General features: G+C 40.2%; 1 protein-coding gene across 1 annotated transcript; it reads right to left on the bottom strand.

The window, feature by feature from the left end:
* Window positions 1–3,050: 3,050 nt before the first annotated feature.
* On the bottom strand, window positions 3,051–19,973 carry LOC137260247 (alpha-1A adrenergic receptor-like). The gene is made up of 3 exons (XM_067797942.1): window positions 19,776–19,973; window positions 4,463–5,579; window positions 3,051–3,484 (listed from the first exon to the last, which is right to left on the bottom strand). Exons 1-3 carry the CDS (start codon window positions 19,823–19,825, stop codon window positions 3,308–3,310), a joined length of 1,344 nt encoding a protein of 447 aa, XP_067654043.1. The 5' UTR covers window positions 19,826–19,973; the 3' UTR covers window positions 3,051–3,307.
* Window positions 19,974–20,313: the final 340 nt, after the last annotated feature.

Raw genomic sequence — 20,313 nt, 5'->3', positions numbered from 1 at the left:
ACACAGACGTCTCTTACATTATCTGAAGGGTTAAAGAAGACAGACAAACCTAACACACTGTGGCATTGAAATTCTGGGTTTAAAATACCAAATCATCCTCGGATCCTTTGTTTTATCAATTGTATGTTGCTGTTTCCGTTCAATGTAGAGGCATTATGCTACTTCGTACTTTTAACATAGAGGCATTATACTGCCTAGTACTGATAATGTAGAGGCAGTATACTGCCTAGTACTGATTATGTAGAGGCATTATACTAGTTAGTACTGGTAATGAGGAGGCATTATACTGCCTAGTACTGATAATGTAGATGCATTATGCTACTTCGTACTTATAATATAGAGGCATTATACTGCCTAGTACTGATAATGTAGAGGCATTATGTTGATTAGTATTGATAATGATGAGACATTATATTGCCTAGTACTGATAGTGTAGAGAAATTATTCTAGTTAGTACTGGTAATGTTGATTAGTACTGGTAATGAGGAGGCATTATACTGCCTAGTACTGATAATGTAGAGGCATTATGCTGATTAGTACTGATAGTATAGAGGCATTATACTGCATAGTACAGATAATGTAAAGGTCTTTCCTACTTAGTACTTATAATGTACAGGCATTATACTACTCTACCATTTCCTTGAAATGTTTGATGATTTGTGCACACTGTCAGCATAGAAACTGCCTCAGTGATGACTGGCTTGTTGTAGGTGGTGGAACAGATCAACTACTCCATAAACTTCTTCATGTATGTGATGTGCAGCCAGGCCTTCCGACACCGACTGGGCCAGATACTAGGCTGCAATTCCCTCGTAGCCCGGAGATCGGAGAGTCCAGCGACATCCATGCAAACAGCGGTATCGACAGTCTCCAGGAACTGACAGCACAGATGCGCACGCTCTACCCACTTATAACGCATTTCTTTGCTCCATATTATTGTCTCGTACTTATATTTAGATTTTCTGTCGTGTGATTGTTGTTTTACACCGCAATCAGCACCTTATCGAGGAGCAAGGCTAAGACCAATACCTGATTATTTAGAAAGAAAACATAATATTAATACCCATTATTCCAACGGCTCCATGAGCTGACGAGTCAAAACACGTTACACAAGACGCGCACAGTGAAGGAATGTGTGCCAGACCAACTACTACCGGTGTGTCTACCAGCTCTTGAAGTCATGAGCACTTGACATGCAGTGAGGAAAGATAATTTGATAAATTCCTTATTCGGCTATTACGGGGAAGTTTGCACCATCACACACAAGTTAGTTGTTCAACAGATAGAAAAGCGCTAGATGTGACGCTCTGAGATTATGTCACACACACTACTATTTCGCGTGTTTTTCTGTGTAGTACCCGTTCGCATGTAGTGTTTTCCTCTACCCACATGTAAAAATGTTTCACCGTGGCATTCCTGTTCTGAATGACTTGATAAGAAAAAAAATATAACTTAAACACGTCAGAATTTAATTCTGGATTCACAAAAGTCCAGAAACTCTCCGCACTGTGGCCACTCTCTCACAAGGGATTTGGCAAAACTATTAATAAGTTATTATTTTTAAACGTGGCAGTGTGATTCTCTGTAACGTTTTATTCTAGCTTGTATACATGTTTTTGGTAATAAATGTGGTAAAATGAAGGTACGTCTGTATGTACTGGTCTTCCTGGTTCACAGAAAGAAACATCACGCTGGTAGTGAGACAAAAGAAATTGAGATTTACGTCAAATATGTACTGACGGGCTGAAGAAACGTTACCATAGATTAAAAACCCTGTTGTGAAATGAGATGATGTTTTGAATTTCTTGGAAGCTGCGTACGATCCAGTAACAAGTAAACATGTAACAGCTTTGTTTCGATCATCCAGCTGCAATACATGTTTAAAGGACAGTAACATTGTTACAGTGGTTGCTATAATTGCATATTGTAGTTTTCTGCGCTCAGAAACGTGGTCTTAACAAGATCGCGAGAGGTATTTCTTGAAGCACTTGATCCTTTGCTGCTGAGATTTCCAGGTATAGACTGCATCGGTTTAAGGTAGGAGGTGCTACAGCATCAGCCAGCGGTGGCATAGCTGACAGAGTGTTCAAGCCACATGGTCGTTAGAAAAGTGTAAAGGCCAAGGATGACAATGTAAAGAATGACTTGCTTGCGTGACCGCGTGTGTCGAAGTCTATTGGATTGTTATAGGACTGTTTAAAATAACATGTATTTATCCCCCCCCCCCCCCACCTCTTTCTTTTGTCTCTTTTGACTCAGTGACTGTTTTCTCTAGGTTTAGGTTTTCTTCACCGCGATCATCATCTCCACAGTACCAACAAGTGTCACCTTTGATGAGTCGCTGACAGTCTCCACCCTCAAGGATCCCATACTTCCACAAAAGATAGTAATCTTGGCCCGTCTTGTTTGAGATATCTCGTAACGTTAGCTAAAACATTGAGAGTGTAGATCACATAGACACGTGTTCCATAGTCTCACAGGTGTAATGTTTCTGTCTCCACGGTAAATGTTAAATGTAAACCGAGACCGCTTCTGATGTCAATTCGTTCTGTAGGTTTTCAGTTCACTATTGCATTTATTCTGTGTTTATTGTCCACATACACTAAATACCTCTTTCTGTTTGATTATATTATCAGTTAGAACTTGTAATACGTGCATCCTCAATCGTTTGTGGCGTGCGGTCCCATAACATTTCTGCCTGCAGAAGATTGCCCAAACTAGATTGAACCAAATACATTCTACCACAACTTCGGACACAGTGTGGCATTCACAGGACTGCTGTTCATAGGCCCTATTGCAGTAGGAAGACGACCAATGCATTTGTGAAGCCACATCTCCCTATACTGCGGTTAATCACTTGCCTGCTTTTTTTGGCACCACATATTTGGAAACATGCAACTTTATGGATATCAACTTTATCAAACATGAGATGCTACAATCAAATAAGGAGAGAGGCCTCTATGATATTTGTTGTAACAAACATTTATATCACCTACATAATGGATAACAAGTAGCACACAGTGAGATGAAGAGTAAGAACAAAAATGAAATCATACTCATTTTGATTTAATACCAGAAGACGAAAGTATATCAGTTCTAATGTGGGAGTTCTCATACGTTACATTTCATGCATAAGGCGTTCGTTCTGATACAAAAGGTGAATCCTTTGTAAACACTGCCTTAGGTTGCCATGGATACAAGTTTACTTCTGACATGTCGCGAGTATTGATAATATATATCTAGTGCATTGTAAGTAATGACGGTGTACGCTTCCACTGGTACAGCTGGGTTTATAACGCATAGCGTGTTAAAATCTTGAGGTGTGGCTGCTTGTGTCGACTGTAACACATGTCCGGATGCTGTTGCTGGTTCGTGGCGTCTCCTGTCTCCCACACTTGAGGACCTCCATTGCTCTCTTTCGGAACGATCGGTTACACATCACGTACATCCAGAAGTTGATAGAGAAGTTCAACTGTTCCATCACCTGAAACGTGTAAAATATGAATACATACAGGCGGACAAATATGTTCAGTAATAAAGGCCATCTACCACGCTGCAACTAATAAGATGCTGCATACAGGTGTTCCCATTACAAACTATTTAACTTGCGTTTTATGTGAAACGCTTCTTAGTAAATACCAAAGAGTGGATTAAGTGGATTGATGAATTATCTGTATAGTGACTGAGTGTGTTAATATTTATCGTCACATCGGCAATATTTCAACCATATCGTGACGAGTATATTCGTAGTAAAACAAGTAGAATATCACAATTTCAATTAAAACTAGCATGGAAAGTTAAAACTAATATCACTATTTAGACAATACAATATAAAAACAGATTATAGATCCCCAACAACAGAGTGAGTGAATGAGTGGTTTTAGTTTTACGCCACACTCAGCAATATTCCAGCTATATGGCGGCTGTCTGTAAATAATTGAGTCTGGACCAGACAATCCAGTGATCAACAACATGAGCATCGATCTGCGCAATTGGGAACAGATGACATGTGTCAACCAAATCAGGGAGCCTGACCACCCGATCCCGTTAGTCGCCTTTTACGACAAGCATAGTCGCCCTTTATGGCAAGCATGGGTTGCTGAAGGCCTATTCTACCCCGGGAACTTCATGGGTCCCCCAACAACAGAAGGTAGATCACCACACTGGGGACCATGCAGCCCAGTTGACAAAGCGTTCACTCGTCGCTTTGAAGACTTGAACACGATTCCCACATAGGTAAAAGGTGCCCTCTTTTGGTGTCCCCTGCCTTGATATTGCTGAAACATTGCTAAATACAGCGTAAAACCGTAGGTTTGTAGACCTTAGGTTTGCAAATCTTCGGCGACTGTTTCCTTTGTTGTGTCGTTTTGAATATTTCGGGTGTATATATCTAATTTTCTTTGCGGAGCATTTCCCGGTACACTTTTAGGTTTCAAATGGTCTAAATGTTATTTGTTCAAACCTGTAACACAGCTCTTGTGATGGTCATGGCAAGATCGTTAGTCTCATAAAAATTTATGTTCAGAGAGAAAAAGACATTATGAGCGATGGCCGTTGGGGTGACGAGGACGATGTAGGCGATGGTCACTCCCAGCAACATGGCATTCGTGCGAGCCATCTCCGAAGAGGTGTTGTCTTCAACTTTCTTGTTTAGTAGCTGCCTTCGCAGTTTCATCTGGATTATGAGCTTGTAACAAATAGCTGGAGTCAGGATGAGGAGAATAGCAGCCGGAATCACAGAGAAGACAGCTGACCCTGCCATTAGGTAAACTCGGGCGAGGACAGCAGTGTCAGGGGTAGCGTAGTTTGGAATACAGATGCCGTTGATTATTACTGTCGAGAAGGTCCAGAACCCAGTGAAGGTAAAGATTGCACCAGAGATGACGAGGACGACGATCATTGTGTTTCTTTTGGAGCATATTATCCCTGCTTTCAAAGGGAACCACACAGCAATAAAGCGTTCTGCACATATAGCAACGATGAACCAGGACGACGCAATTTTGGATCCTTTGTGCACGATGAAGAAAACGTGACAGCCGACCGAAGACAGGGCTCGTATATCGTATCCAATCAGTTCTCTGACAAACAGTTTGCTGAAAGGGAATACGATGCTGTAGGTAGAGTCAGAGATAGCCAGGGCAATCAGCAAGATACTGCAGGGAGAGTTCCAGAACTTTTTACTGATCATTACGATGATTGTCATGCAGTTGCCTGTCAGACTGAAGACCAAGAACACAGGCACCGTGATGTAACCCACGTATCTGATGACCGTGTTTGCTATGGAGCCTTCGGGTGATGGCGATGGGGCATTAGAACATTCAACATTGACATCACTATCAGTGCAATTGCACCTCGGTGTAGAAGAACTTGTATTCCTAGTGATGATTTCGTCTCTCTGTGAACTACTCATGCCAGCGTCGGTGCTCTTTTTGTCGCATGATCTATGTTTATTCATGGTGACGAGGCTTGGGGTTTCTTTATCATCGGATGTCTGCAATGCCTCAGTGGTGAAACCATCATCTTGTGTACTGACGAAGGTGTGCAGAGTTAGGATCATACCGAGCAAAAGGAAGCGCATCCTGAAAGTAAATTTCATATAACTAAATTCTACGGACAATCGTAATACACTATTCATGGTCCTAACTGAAGTAAAGTGCCTTAAATATACAGTTTCAAGACATATCCACTCCTATAAAGTGAACACCGTTGATGTAAAATCTTTTGTATTTCAATATACAGTGACATAACTGTTTTAACGTACGTGAAAACGAGATTGTGTACCATCCAAGATTCGAATAGACTCTCCGCCAAGTACAGATAAACCTGCATGTCGTACTAGACTCATCCACCGAGACTTCCACTACACTAGGTACATGTTGTACTTCACTCATCCACCGAGACTTCCACAGTACTAACAACATGTTTTACTTCACGCATCCACCAAGATGTCCACAGTATTAAGTACATGTTGTACTTCACTCATCCACCGAGACTACCACTACACTAGGTACATGTTGTACTTCACTCATCCACCGAGACTACCACTACACTACGTACATGTTGTACTTCACTCATCCACCGAGAGTACCACTACACTAGGTACATGTTGTACTTCACTCATCCACCGAGACTTCCACTACACTACGTACATGTTGTACTTCACTCATCCACCGAGACTACCACTACACTAGGTACATGTTTTACTTCACTCATCCACCGAGACTACCACTACACTACGTACATGTTGTACTTCACTCATCCACCGAGACTACCACTACACTACGTACATGTTGTACTTCACTCATCCACCGAGAGTACCACTACACTAGGTACATGTTGTACTTCACTCATCCACCGAGACTTCCACTACACTAGGTACATGTTGTACTTCACTCATCCACCGAGACTACCACTACACTACGTACATGTTGTACTTCACTCATCCACCGAGAGTACCACTACACTAGGTACATGTTGTACTTCACTCATCCACCGAGACTTCCACTACACTAGGTACATGTTGTACTTCACTCATCCACCGAGACTACCACTACACTAGGTACATGTTGTACTTCACTCATCCACCGAGAGTACCACTACACTAGGTACATGTTGTACTTCACTCATCCACCGAGACTTCCACTACACTAGGTACATGTTGTACTTCACTCATCCACCGAGACTACCACTACACTACGTACATGTTGTACTTCACTCATCCACCGAGACTTCCACTACACTAGGTACATGTTGTACTTCACTCATCCACCGAGACTACCACTACACTACGTACATGTTGTACTTCACTCATCCACCGAGAGTACCACTACACTAGGTACATGTTGTACTTCACTGTTCCACCGAGACTTCCACAGTACTAACAACATGTTTTACTTCACGCATCCACCAAGATGTCCACAGTATTAAGTACATGTTGTACTTCACTCATCCACCGAGACGTTTACAACAGAAACTACATGTCGTACTTCACTAATCCACCGAGACTTTCACAACACTAGGTGCATTCCTAGGTGCACTAGGAATTATGTTACACTCATCTGTTTCTAGCAAGTAGTTTTACTGTAAAATGAATCTATCCTTAACGAACAGTACATGTATGTGTTAAACGCAAAACAATTCAGAACAACCCTAGCGGAATCACGAAGATATATATAACATTCTAACATGCCTTCAGTGAGTGAGTGAGTTAATATTTAGATCACATCGGCAATATCTCAGCCATATCGTGAGAACATTTAATACTGAAATGAAATATATGTATAGTATGAAAACCTGTCAGGACAATAAAACAACTAGAATATCACAAATGGGATTAAAACTAGCGTGGAAAGTTAAAACTAATATCACCATTCAGACAATACAATATAAAATCAGGCTAGAGATCACCAACAACTGAAGGTAAATCACCATACTAGGAACCATGGGGACTTACAGTGCCTGTGCTACCTGCCTGTGCTACCCTGATCCCCTGATTATAATAGACAGACAGCGTTGAACCCACTCGTACTTGAAATTGCGCGTTGCTTAAAAACGGTGATATGAAAAGAAGTGAACGACCCCTTAAAGCAAAATCACATAAGTCCTTTAAAATGTCATTCTTCTAACTGGTATCGTATGCTTTCTCCAAATCAAAGATTATCGATACTGCATGTTGTTTATTTACTATAGCATTTTTTTACAAAGGACTCTAGACGTGCCAAATGGTCCATGGTACTACGATGTTTCCTGACAACACATTGAATATTTGTTATAAGATTGTTGGTTTCAAGATACCAAGTTAATCTATTGTTTGCCATTCGTTCCATGGTTTTACAGACAAGGATCAGTATGATCCCGGCCAGGCTTTGGTATGGGAACTACAATGGCAATATCATATCCAGATATGTAGTCCATATCATATCAAATATATTTATATAGCAGTGTTTCCAGACATGATTCGGTAAATGTTTCAGGCCTTGATGAATACCATCAGAACCTGTTGCTGTATGATGAGCTTGCTCCAATGCTGTGTATAGCTCATGTAATGAAGATAGTTCATTTTAATCTTCACCATTGTCTGAGTTAAAATTGATTGTTTTCTTCTCCTGCTGTTCCTGGTATTTCTGAAACTCGGAAACGTAATTTGATGGAGACGAGTGTTTGACGAGAGTTCCACCAAGCTTATCGGCAATGTCACCATCCTTCCGATGGTGGACAGTAGATTTGGAACATTTGCCCTTTATTCGTTGAATCATATTCCACACTTTTGAAATTGGTGTGCGGGAATGTATCTTGGAAACATAACTTCGCCAAGATTGACGTTTATTCTGCTTGAAGGCGCGTCGAGCCTTAGCATTTAGAATTTTAATTTTGTCTAAATTATGGACTGTAGGATGCCGCCGAAAATATTTCTCTCCCTTCTTCCTACTCTTTCTGGCCTGTTTACATTCATCATTAAACCATGGTTTACAAACGTGTGGAGTTGCAGAGGACTTGGCTATAGTTTCATTAGCTATGTATACTCTTCAGTTTATCAGAGAATACCTGGATCGGATCCAGATTACTGACAAAAACGTCAGTTTTCAAGATTTTAGTGCACAGTGTCCGAAATAATGGCCAGTTGGCCTTACTAAAATTCCACCTAGTTGCAGGTGGGTTATCAGCAGGATTTATAGCTGTGAACATTGTTGGAAAATGGCCATTCTCACAAAGGTCATCATGGACTGACCATTCAAACTCATTGTATATATCTGGATCTGAGAGTGACATATCAAGTGCAGAAAACGTTCCTGTACCAGGATGTAAATAAGCGTCTGATCCATCATTAAATATGCATACGTTGTTATTAGATATGAAGTCTTCAAGTATTTTCCCTTTAGTGTTAGTATCAGTACTTCCCCATAAAGGGTGATGTCCGTTAAGATCACCCATGAAGATATAGGTTTGGGGAAGGTGGTCACATAGATCCTGAAGATCGGACTGCTCAACAGCTGAAGATGGTGAAATGTTCAAGCGACAAAGCGTACAAGTTATTTGTAATGAAAGCCGTACAGCAACAACCCGAAGATTGCTTTTAAGGGGAACAGGGCTATGAATAACACCCTGTCTCACCAAAATAGAGGCGCCACCAGTGGCTTTATCACCTGAGGGTGAAAAGGAATGAAAAGAGTTATACTGGCGCAAGTCAAAACTGTCTGTATTGTTCAGGTATGTCTGTTGTGAAATAAAAGCTGATGGTTTAAAATCTTGTGATAATAGTTGAAGATCATTCAAATTGTTTCTAAGGCCTCTGCAATTCCACTGGATAATATTATGAGGGGAACTCATGGGGGCTCAATAGGAGAGCGTGCACAAGACGAAGTCCCTTTACGCTGAGATGGCTGTGAAGGGCTTGTCTCCATAGCTAGCGGTTCATAGCTGTTTTGAACCTCGACAGGCACTTTTAATGGTAAAGGCACCTCAGTATGTTTAAGGACCCTGGCCTCCTTTCATCTTTGTTGTTTCTGCTATTTTTTGACATTGTTTTCCTTTCAGGTTCATGTGCTCAGATGTCGTATTAGGTAGTGGTAAAGGATTTGTTGTTAGAGTAGTGTATGATGATGCTGGTGACATAATAGTATGTTCAGCATTGACTAGGTATACATAACTTGGTCATACGAGGTCCAGTTTATATCAGTTTGACAACCAGAGTCAGTTTTGAGTGGCGATGAGGAGTGTGAGTGACTGAGTGAGTTTAGTTTTACGCCGCTTTTAGCAGTATTCCAGCAATATCACGGCAGGGGACACCAGAAAATGGGCTTCACGCCTTGTACCCATGTGGGGAATCGAACCCGGGTCTTCGGCGTGACGGGAGGACTCTTTAACCACTAGGCTACCCCACCGCCCCGGGGATGAGGAGACTGTAGCGGAGAGTAGTGGGTAAAGCAAATAATTTATTATCAACCTGTTTCCTTGCATCAGCAAAGGAAATGTCATTAGTATGTTTGACTTTCAGAATTTGTGTCTGTCTAACGAAAGAAGGACATGCATTTGAAGAGCACATGTGCTCACCTTTACAATTTGGGCACTTGATGTTATCAGTGTAGTCTGTGCCATCATGAATTTTACTACACCAGGGCATACCTGGGTGTTTTTGCAAGATCTTGCACCATGACCAAATTGTTGGCATTGGAAATAACGGAGTATGTACACATCCACACCGATGTTGAAATATCCTGCTTTAACAGAAGATGGAATCTTAGTATGGGCAGAGGTGAAAAGGTACTTGTTTGTTTTTGTGGTTTTGTCACCTTCTATCCTTGTAAACCGTTTTACAGACTACTTCTTGAGATTTCATTTCTGCCACACTCTCTTCTTCAGACATATCTGCGGGGCACATTGCACGATCACGTACAATGCCTCTGCATGACTTTAGGGTCTTGTGGACTGATACGACAATCTCAGTTTTGGCAAAGAGATGAGACTTGAAAAGATTTTGAGACTGTTGTTTCCTTGCACATTCAACTAGAAGAGAACCGGACTCTAGAGTGTAACATTATTAGCAGGTCCACAAATGCCTTCAATTATTTTTGAAATAACGAAATGATTAACTTTGAGGGGCGTACCATCACTTCCATCGAAATTTCACGGGTGCCCCTTTGGAAAAGAAAGGTTTTGAGATACCGTTTAAATCTTTTGCGGGCTGGAGACAGCTTGAGGTCATCACGAAGGGAATTATATTTGAGCGATGCCATGTTTCGGTAGAACTTGTAGCCAAATGATTTCAGGTTCCACTTTGGTACACAGAACAGTGAGTGAGTTAATATGTAACGTACGTCACATCGGCAATATCTCAGCCATATCGTGACGAGAACATTTAACATTTAAATGAAATATATGCATGTGGTAAAAAGCTGTCAACGAAGGACAGTAAAACAACTAGAATATCACAATTTCAGTTAAAACTAGCACGGAAAGTTAAAACTAATATCACTATTTAGACAAAACAATCTAAAAACAGGCTATAGACTGAAATTTACATTGAATGTTTTTGGACTTAAGTACCCTCTCAGGGGAACAATGATTTTACAGTACTTCGACCCCCTTTGAGGGTACAGCCACTAATGTTTTGAGTTACTAATTCAATCTTCCAATTATAAAATATTTACCTATTTACAATTCATTTAGCAAATCTAATTGTTTATGTTTAGGGTGTCTTTGAATATATTTAAGAGCTGTTAATATGGCGTTTACGTCTACAGTGAAAATAGAACTGTTACCCGGTATTCTAGAAGATATTGTCCTGGATCCAATGACAGTAGCAGCTTCTATCCATCTGTTAATAAGGATTTATAATTCCTATATTTATGTTTTAATTGATTATATTCTTGTCTATATTGTAATTCATTCGTTTCTGGTTTTTTTTTAAATGTGGTTAACGTTAGGTCGACTTCTGGTCTAACTAATTCCCAAGGAGGAGAAGAAACAAGACGGAAAGAACACATAATTTCCAGCTCAATGCCGGCAGCAGAAATGAAAGGTTTAATTCTGATCCCAAGAGGCGGTATAAGAGAAGGTTTCTTATTGCATAAATCCTCATTATGGGCATCAAAGACACAGTTAAATGCAGGGTTAGATTTGTTAGAGGATAGTTTTGTAGCATATTGTAAAGATAATCTTTTTTACGTTGCTGAGTAAGAGACGGCTCATCTGCCTCGATGTAGAGACTGTCAACAGGAGAAGTTCGAAAAGATGCAAGACATAATCTTAGACCTTGATGATGGATAGAATCTAACAGTTGGAGGCTGCTTTTACAGGCTCCACCATATACAATAGAACCGTAGTCAAGTTTCTGGGGAATGAGTGATATGAATAAGTGAAGTAGGGTGGTTTGATCACCTCCCTATTTTGAGTTGGAAACAACTTTTATCAAGTCGAGGGCCTTCAGAGATTTAGTATGCGGGCAAAAACGTCAAGTGGGAGTCAAATATAAGACCCAGAAATTTAGCTTCCTTTACAACTTTAATAGGTGTGCCGTTTAGATATAGCTCAGGGTACTTAAGAGGTTTGTATTTACGACAGAAATGTATATAGTTGGTTATGGACTTGGAAAATTTAAAGCCGTTTTCTAAACACCATATATTTATCTTGTTTAAACACAACTGCATTCGCCGTTCAATAGTATGCATATTTTTATCGCGACAAGAAATATTAAAATCATCCACAAAAAGTGATCCATCAATTGAATCGTTTAAAACTTTTGATCAACCATTTATCTTGATGCTAAACAGTGTGACAGACAAATACTTCCTTCTGGGACACCCTGATCCTGATTGTAATGATCAGACAGGGTAGATCCCACTCAGACTTGAAATTGTCTGTCTTCTAAGAACTGCGACATAAAGAGGGGCAAAAGGCCCCTCAAACCAAAACAATGGAGATCCTTCAAAATGCCATACTTCCACGTCGTATCATATGCCTTATGCCTTTTCAGGATCGAAAAAAATCGATACCGCATGTTGTTTATTTAGCATGGAATTTTTCACGAAAGATTCTAAGCGTACCAGATGACCGATCGTAATACGACATTAAATGTCAGTGATTAGGTTGTTTGTTTCTAGGTGCCAAACTAGACGATTATTAACCATACGTCCCATTGTCTTGCAAACACAGCTAGTTAAAGAAATTGGTCTGTAATTAGATGGATCTGTGTGATCCCGGCCAGGTTTAGGAATAGGAATGATTATGGCATTTCGCCATGATGGAGGTAAACTACCAGAAGTCCATATACTATCAAAGATATTCAATAATGTTTCTAAACATGATTCAGGGAAATGTTTAAGGAGCTGATAAGGAATATTGTCGGGTCCAGAGGCAGTGTCATGAGCTTGCTCAAGGGCAGTATGGAGCTCATGAATGGAAAAGTTTTCATTATAATCTTCGCCATTATCTGAATTAAAATTAATTGTCTTTTTTTCTTGCTGGTTTATAAATTTCTGAAAAGCTGGTGAATAATTTGATGAGGATGAGTGTTTAAATAATGTTTCACCTAGTTTATTAGCAATGTCAGATTTTTCTGTTAAAAGACTGTCACCATCCTTGAGATGGTGAACACTAGATTTAGAACCTTTACCTTTTATCTTTCACCATCTTATCTTATTTTATCTTTCACCATATTCAATATCTTTGAAATTGGTGTTCGTGTGTTAATTTTGGAAACATAGTTTCGCTACGACTGTCGTTTATTTTGTTTAACTGTACGACGGGCCCTGTCATGTGAAATTTTGAATTGGTTGAAGTTATGCACTGTTGGGTGCTGACGGAAGTACTTTTCAGTCTTTTGTCCTAGCCGTTCTAGCTTGTTTGCAGTCAATAGTAAACCATGGCTTGCGAATGGGTGGAACTGTTGAGAACTTTGGAATACAAGCATCAGCAATCAAGTTCAATTCATCAGACAACATCTGAATAGGATCCGACTCAATTAGAAAGAAATCAGATTTTAATCTGTTTCCACATAACGTTTGGAATAAAGACCAGTTTGCCTTGCTAAAGTTCCACCTTGACGATGGTGCAGCATCACTTCGATTTATGGCTGAAAGTATGGTAGGGAAGTGGTCACTTCCACAAAGATCATCGGGTGCTTCCCATTCACATTCATTGTATATACTGGAATGCGCAATGGATAAATCTAGAGAGGAGTATGAACCAGTTGCAGGATGAAGATACGTGTTAGAACCGTCATTGAAAATACATAAATCAGTGTTCATGAAAAAATCCCCAAGAATCTTTCCTTTTGCATTAGTATCATTACTGCCCCAAAGCGGATTGTGACCACTGAAGTATCCCATAATAAGACATGGTTTTGGGAGTTGGTCATAAAGCATCTGAACATCAGACTGTTGTATAGACGATGATGGCGGAACTTACAAGGAACAACCATATGTTAGAGTAACACGGACTGCAACTGCCTGGAGAGGGGTATTGAGAGGAACATGACTGTGTATAGTTCTATGGTTCAATAAAATTGAAGATCCTCCGGTTGCTTTATCACCTGGAGGTGAGAAACAGTTGTAGGAATCATACTGTCTGATATCAAATGTATCTGTGGATTTGAGATAGGTTTCTTGCAAGCACAATGCTGATTGTTTGAAATCTTGAATTAATACTTGTAAGTCATTGAAGTTGGTTCTAAGGCCTCTACAGTTCCACTGAAGAATATTGAAAGGACATTTCATGGAGGTTGAACTGGAGATAGTGGTCCTGAGGAAGATCCTCTCCGTCGGGTTAGTAGAGATGGACTGACTTCCATGTCTAAAGATTCATAGGTGTTATGAACCACTACAGGGAATGTTCAGGGGGAAGGTACCTCTGTATGTTGGAGGCTCCTTGACTTTTTCTTCTTTAATTGTTTCCTTTCTCTGCTTTTTTGTGACACCTTTGCTGTATCAGTTTCAGATTCAAGCACTGGTTTGGATGCAGTCTCATGTTCGATATGAACGTCAGTCTGTGATGCAGACATGGTAAATTTGTTACCTTGTTTAGCAGTTGGAGTCAGTGATTGTTTGTCTGTGGCCCAGCAGATGTCAGTTTGACACGCTCTGTCCAAAGTGCACTTTGGGGAGGAAATGGCAGCAGAGTACGAGATTGTGGAGGGAGGTGTAGGAGTTTGTTGAGTTAGTGGTTTATCTACTTCAGAAAAAGAAGTACTAGTATTATTGGTATACTTGAGTTTGAGTATTTGTGATTGTTTATGATAGACAGGACAGGATTTTGATGAGGAGGAGTGCTCGCCGTGGCAGTTAGCACACCTAATGGCACTTGTACAGGTAGTGCCTTCATGATCTTTACAGCAACAGGAGCACGTTGGAGACTTAGTACACGACCTGACCCCATGCCCAAACTTCTGACAATTATAACGTCGGGGTGGATTTGGTATGTATACATCCACTCCGATATTTAAATAATAAGCCTGTAGGAGGTGCAAACGTAAGAAGATAAGTGGTTGGGACAGTTTTGTCCTGATCTTTCCTGGTGAATCTTTTCACAGACGTGACTCCTTGAGATTTGATCTCTGATGCTCTCTCATCGTCGGGCATATCAGAAAGACATCTGGCACGATCACGGATGATACCCCTGCACGAATTTAGGTATTTATGAACAGAGACTGCGATCTCAGTAGTTCCAAAATGATCTGCTTTGAGGAGATTAATTGACTGTTGACGTCGTGGACATTCAGCAAGCACAGATCCATTTCTGAGACGCGTTATATTCTTGACATCTCCACAAATCCCTTCAGCAGCCTTGGACACAACAAAAGGTTAATCTTGAGAGGTGCTCCAGCAACTCCATTGACCACCAGAAACCGTGCCCATGAGTCGATATTACTTTGAGAGGCACTTTCATCTTCAGAAGAAGAAATATCATCTGTATCTAATATATGTCTTCTTTTGTTTTTCGACCCAGAACCAATGGTGAGGAAGGTTGCCATGATAAGGAAAATCGTTCAACATCCCCACTTCCCACCCACCATGGAGTGTCAATAGGGACAGTGCTGAAGTGGAAACCGACTACAAACACTAGTGTTACGGGGATGTTATACTCCAGCAAGAGAGACACGGGTAGCTACAATAGTCACACAGAGTAAAAGAAAGGCTGGTTCTGCCCTAGACATTTACCCAAAGACAAAGAGAACCTGGAGGTCAATAATGCCAGATTGGCCCATCAGCCACCGCCCTCTGGCATAGGACTTTAGACAATATTAGTTCTAACCTGATAGTGTATATTAGAACAGACCGAGACATAACAAAATAAGCAATGGTTATAAACATAAACGTCTTCACGCTCGGGGCAAGGCGCGACCAGCCGATTGATAGCATCGGGCCCATTCTACCACCCGTCTAGGTGAAGTCAGGGCCAAAGTGGTGTGTTGAGCAGTAGGGACACTGTTCCAGGAACCCACTGCTCTCAACCACCAGGAACCCCTCCTCCACCGACACAGGGGCGCAATCCACGGCCAACAGGTTGTCCAATTTGCTCGCGTCTTACGATCAGCAATGGGGTGCTGTGGACACACCCTGTCCCGGGTCCACACGGGAGAAGCACTTAGCGTTACCCAGCAGTGGCTCTTCATGGGTGCCTGATGCGGAGCAATTTCCGTGGACTGGTTGTTTCTTTTGTTATTGTTTTTTCTCCCGTGAGTACCCGGATGTTGTCCCAGAATTCGTGACTGGTTCGCGACCTCTGTTGTGCCACCCATATGCACAATTGATAGTTTAAGTATAGACTGGTCAAGAAAACTGAAGTCATTATTATGAAAACAAATGAAGCACTTTGAAATCATCTGCCAGTGGTAAAACATGGTTAGGACTGAAAAATAACGAAGTCGGTGTACGTATTAATAGTTTGTCTTATAACCATAATTAGTTTCTTGATGCATGTGTATGTAGTTTGAATGTTATTTTAAAAACCTACACGGTCGGCTTATACTTATGGTGAATTTATATTGTGACTGTAATATCTAAACATTATATAGATTGCCAACGTGAATCATATTTCACACACCCGCTATTCACGACCTAGTGCATATTTTCTGTAATGCATATTCTGTTGAATGCTACGACGAATAAATTAAAACAAAATGCAGATGTTAAATTTTAAAAAGACTAAAGTTCTAGCAACAATGTCAGGATATTTCCTCGTGCAGGAATGTATTCATCAAAATCCACATGCAAGAACGCCATTCCTTTTACCTGCAGCTGTTGCATGGTCCTGCTGTATGTCTTGTGTCTTTCAACAGTCTAATATGCGAAAAAGTGACACATCGTTTCAGAATGTTTTACACTACAGTCTTATTGGTAACCCTAAGATAGCAAACCTGTCAACTTATTGCATGATGTCCGTCATTAGGTAGCAATCAATCAAGGCAGTGGCAGTTAATTCTTTGAAGGAAGGATGTTGTTTTTACACTCACACTTTACGACAGGGTGTAGACAGTACAGATTAGTAAATTCACACATATAAACACTGCCTTTTGACAAATCCGCTGTGTAAGTAATTAATCAATCAGCGTGTTATCGGTTAATGCTTAGATCGATGTTTGTTTTTGTAACCCAGCTGATAAACCCTCTTGCATCACTTACATGCACATATTACATAACATGCAATACATTTGCCACACCAGACATTAATTTATAATTTTGACTATTTACTCCAGACAAGTGAAATGCCAAAGGGACACCTGTCGGATAATCCAAGTGGGGTTACCACTAACAACACCTGTTATAAATTCATTAACTGACCATCAAGCGAATGCTGGCAAATAACACCATTAGACGCGGGTTACAGCAAGGAAGATGTAACCTCTGCATCGCATGCAGCCTGAAAACACTTATGCGCCGAAACCGTTTCGAGGATACCAACGGAACTTCGTTACATATGGAATACATACAGGCATTTGCTGTGTACTTAGGTATAATGATTTTTTTCAGAAATTTTCAGATTTCTCTACCAATTCAAATTAATAATTATGTGTTATATTAGCATAGATAATATCATAGATGATACCAAAATTTACATGTGATTTCTGCTATGACAGCTGGGCTAGTCCTCAAAACTATCTAAATATAAAGTTTTGCAATCTATCGGACTTATATGAAACAAATGGCTTGCAGGCTACGTGCCTATCATATTTTCACATGACATGATGAAATATCGACACACAGATACAGGATCAAATTGCATCAGTCATTATACCATCTAGGCATCAAAAAAAAAAACTACAGTACTGGGACATTTTATTACAAACAGACAAGGAATACCACGGATTTTTTTTTCAAATAACGGCATGTAATGGTCATCCTCATTGAATAGGGTAAAGAAATTCTGCTAATGCGGACAGGAGCCCAGTCCCCGTGTCCGTCACGTGCTGACCAATTTGCAGCTTGGTTTCGAAATTAGACCGCTGGCGAGAAAAATGATTGAAGCTGTGAATTGCATATTGTCTTTAGCAGACAGGCAGGCAGACTTATAGGTGTCAATAAACCAGACATTGAGTTTTCTCTGTGACAGAGACTGCTTACCACAATCAACAAGGTTTTTTTTAATGTAACGAGAAGATTATTTACTTGTTTGTGTACACAACCAAGGCTACTGCTCACGACCTCATACTCCGGGCTTACATACTGTTTCAAACTCCGGGAACCTACTCACCGCGCATATGTTATGGGTGCAGCGCAGCATAGCTTTTGAAACCACTTTCAGTTTAGTGAATCGTTTGAACTCCGATTTCGCGGGCTTTTTTTCATCGCGTTTTTATCAACTTTATAGGCTGAATTTACGTTTTCAACGATACGTTTACGGTAGGCGCATACCGCAAGGTATCAGAATCTGCAAAGCTGTGTTTTACGTTGTATGTGACCTTTACTTAGCTCTGTATAAGTGGTCCAAAGGCCGGGCGGGATAACTTAGGAATGGCCAGCGAGTCCTAACTTGACACACAGAAGGGAGTAAGCTACAAAGACATAGTTTATATAGTTTATTGGAAAGATCTCGAGGAGATGAACACGAAAAGTTCAAGTGTCAATGTGTTCACGTGTTAATAAGCTCACAAATTGACTCTGAAAATGCATTGCTGCAGAAATGTCTGGCAGAAATGTTTTTCTTGCAGAATTTTCTGACAGAATGTTTTTATTTCACTACCAGAATTATCTTAATTTAACAAAATTAGAGAGTATAAGTAATGATACTGCTGCGTGAGTGGTAGTTTCATGTTTATTCCAAGTAATAAGCACTTAGCGTGATCAACTGATCTGATATTTTTGTTTCGCTACCAGAATTATCTTAGTTGTATAAGATTAAACACCATCGTTATATAATTTAATATAGACTTTCTTTAAATGATGTCGTTTTCCCCTGTTTAAAGCCTATTAATACAACCGAATATTTTACAGTGTGAATTTGACCGTATTTCATTATAGTTTTTACAATTTAAAAGGCTTATGCATTATTCCCATCCGTTTCATTATAACACATTTGTAACTCCTTAGAAGACTGACGTCGTGCAAGATTAACTTAACAGTAGTGGGGTGCATTTTCCAATCCCAATAAACCTACATTGTTTTTGTATGCGAAATGGGTTGAAGGCGAATAGAGACGAAACCGGACATATACTACATACTTACAATACTAACAACGTAAGACATGTGAGCCATAATTTGAATTCATCAACATGCCCGAAAAGACCAGCGTATCAGATGTGATGATAAACAATACCTATGCGACAATGCATCTGTGTTCAAAGTGACAATAACTGCCTCGTTGAAACAATGATTTATGCCGAAGTGGCCACCGAGTTTTCACACCTGTTAATCCCATTCAAGAATGACTAATGTAGTACAATATCCCCTTTATATTTGTTATTCCTACCTTTTTGTAACCAAGACCCTAGTGAGTGAATTATCGTCCCATCATGACAGAAGCTAGTAAGATAAGTTGATTGGCGTGTTTTCGTAACAAAGTGCCGGTGGCTGAAATGTTAAATTGTATAAATGTGTCTGTGATGATGACAGTTTATATCACTGTCCTACTGTAGCGTCGGCATATTATCAGTTACATGTTTTTCAAACAGGAAGAGAAAGAATTATGTTAGTCACTCGTGGATTCTCACAAAATACAATGTTAAACAGTTTGAATATATTCCAATCATTATGATTCATCCATCCACGTCTAAGCATACACATCGAAACAGTTGTTATCCATAAATATTATATATTGAAATGTTGGGGTTTGTACATACAGACCTTAAAACTGACAATCTGAGTTTGCACCCAGTTCCGTCCGACCCAGTCATCCGGGAAAAATATAGGTGGTTTGTTTGCAGTCCACAGACTTAATAACATGTCATGTGTACAGGAATCGCACCTGTCTGTCTGTGTAGTTACATAATGTGCCAGAGACAGACCCCAGGTGTACGAGCCACAAATCAATGTAGTTTGTTTACGGTGTATAGCTTGATAGGTGTTAAAGGGGCACTGATGCGGAGCGATTTCCGTGGACTGGTGTAAACATTTGTTATTGTTTTTCTCCCGTGAGTACCCGGACGATATCCCAGAATTCGTGACTGGTTCGTGACCTCTGCTGCGCAGTCCGTATGCGCAACTGAGAGTTTAATTATAGACAGATCAACTAAGGTCAAGTAATTTTACTTCATTACAAAGGTATTATGAAAACAAATGAAACACTTTGAAGGTTAATCATCTGCCAGTGGTAGAAATGGTAAAAAAAACTATTAGGGCGGGAAAGATAACGAAGCCAATTGACGTCTCTAAATTTTGTCTC

The sequence above is a fragment of the Haliotis asinina genome, chromosome 13, assembly GCF_037392515.1.
Source record: "Haliotis asinina isolate JCU_RB_2024 chromosome 13, JCU_Hal_asi_v2, whole genome shotgun sequence".
Taxonomy (NCBI): Eukaryota; Metazoa; Mollusca; class Gastropoda; order Lepetellida; family Haliotidae; genus Haliotis; species Haliotis asinina.
Note: the sequence above shows the minus strand (reverse complement) of the source record. Positions and strands in the feature narration are given on the sequence as shown.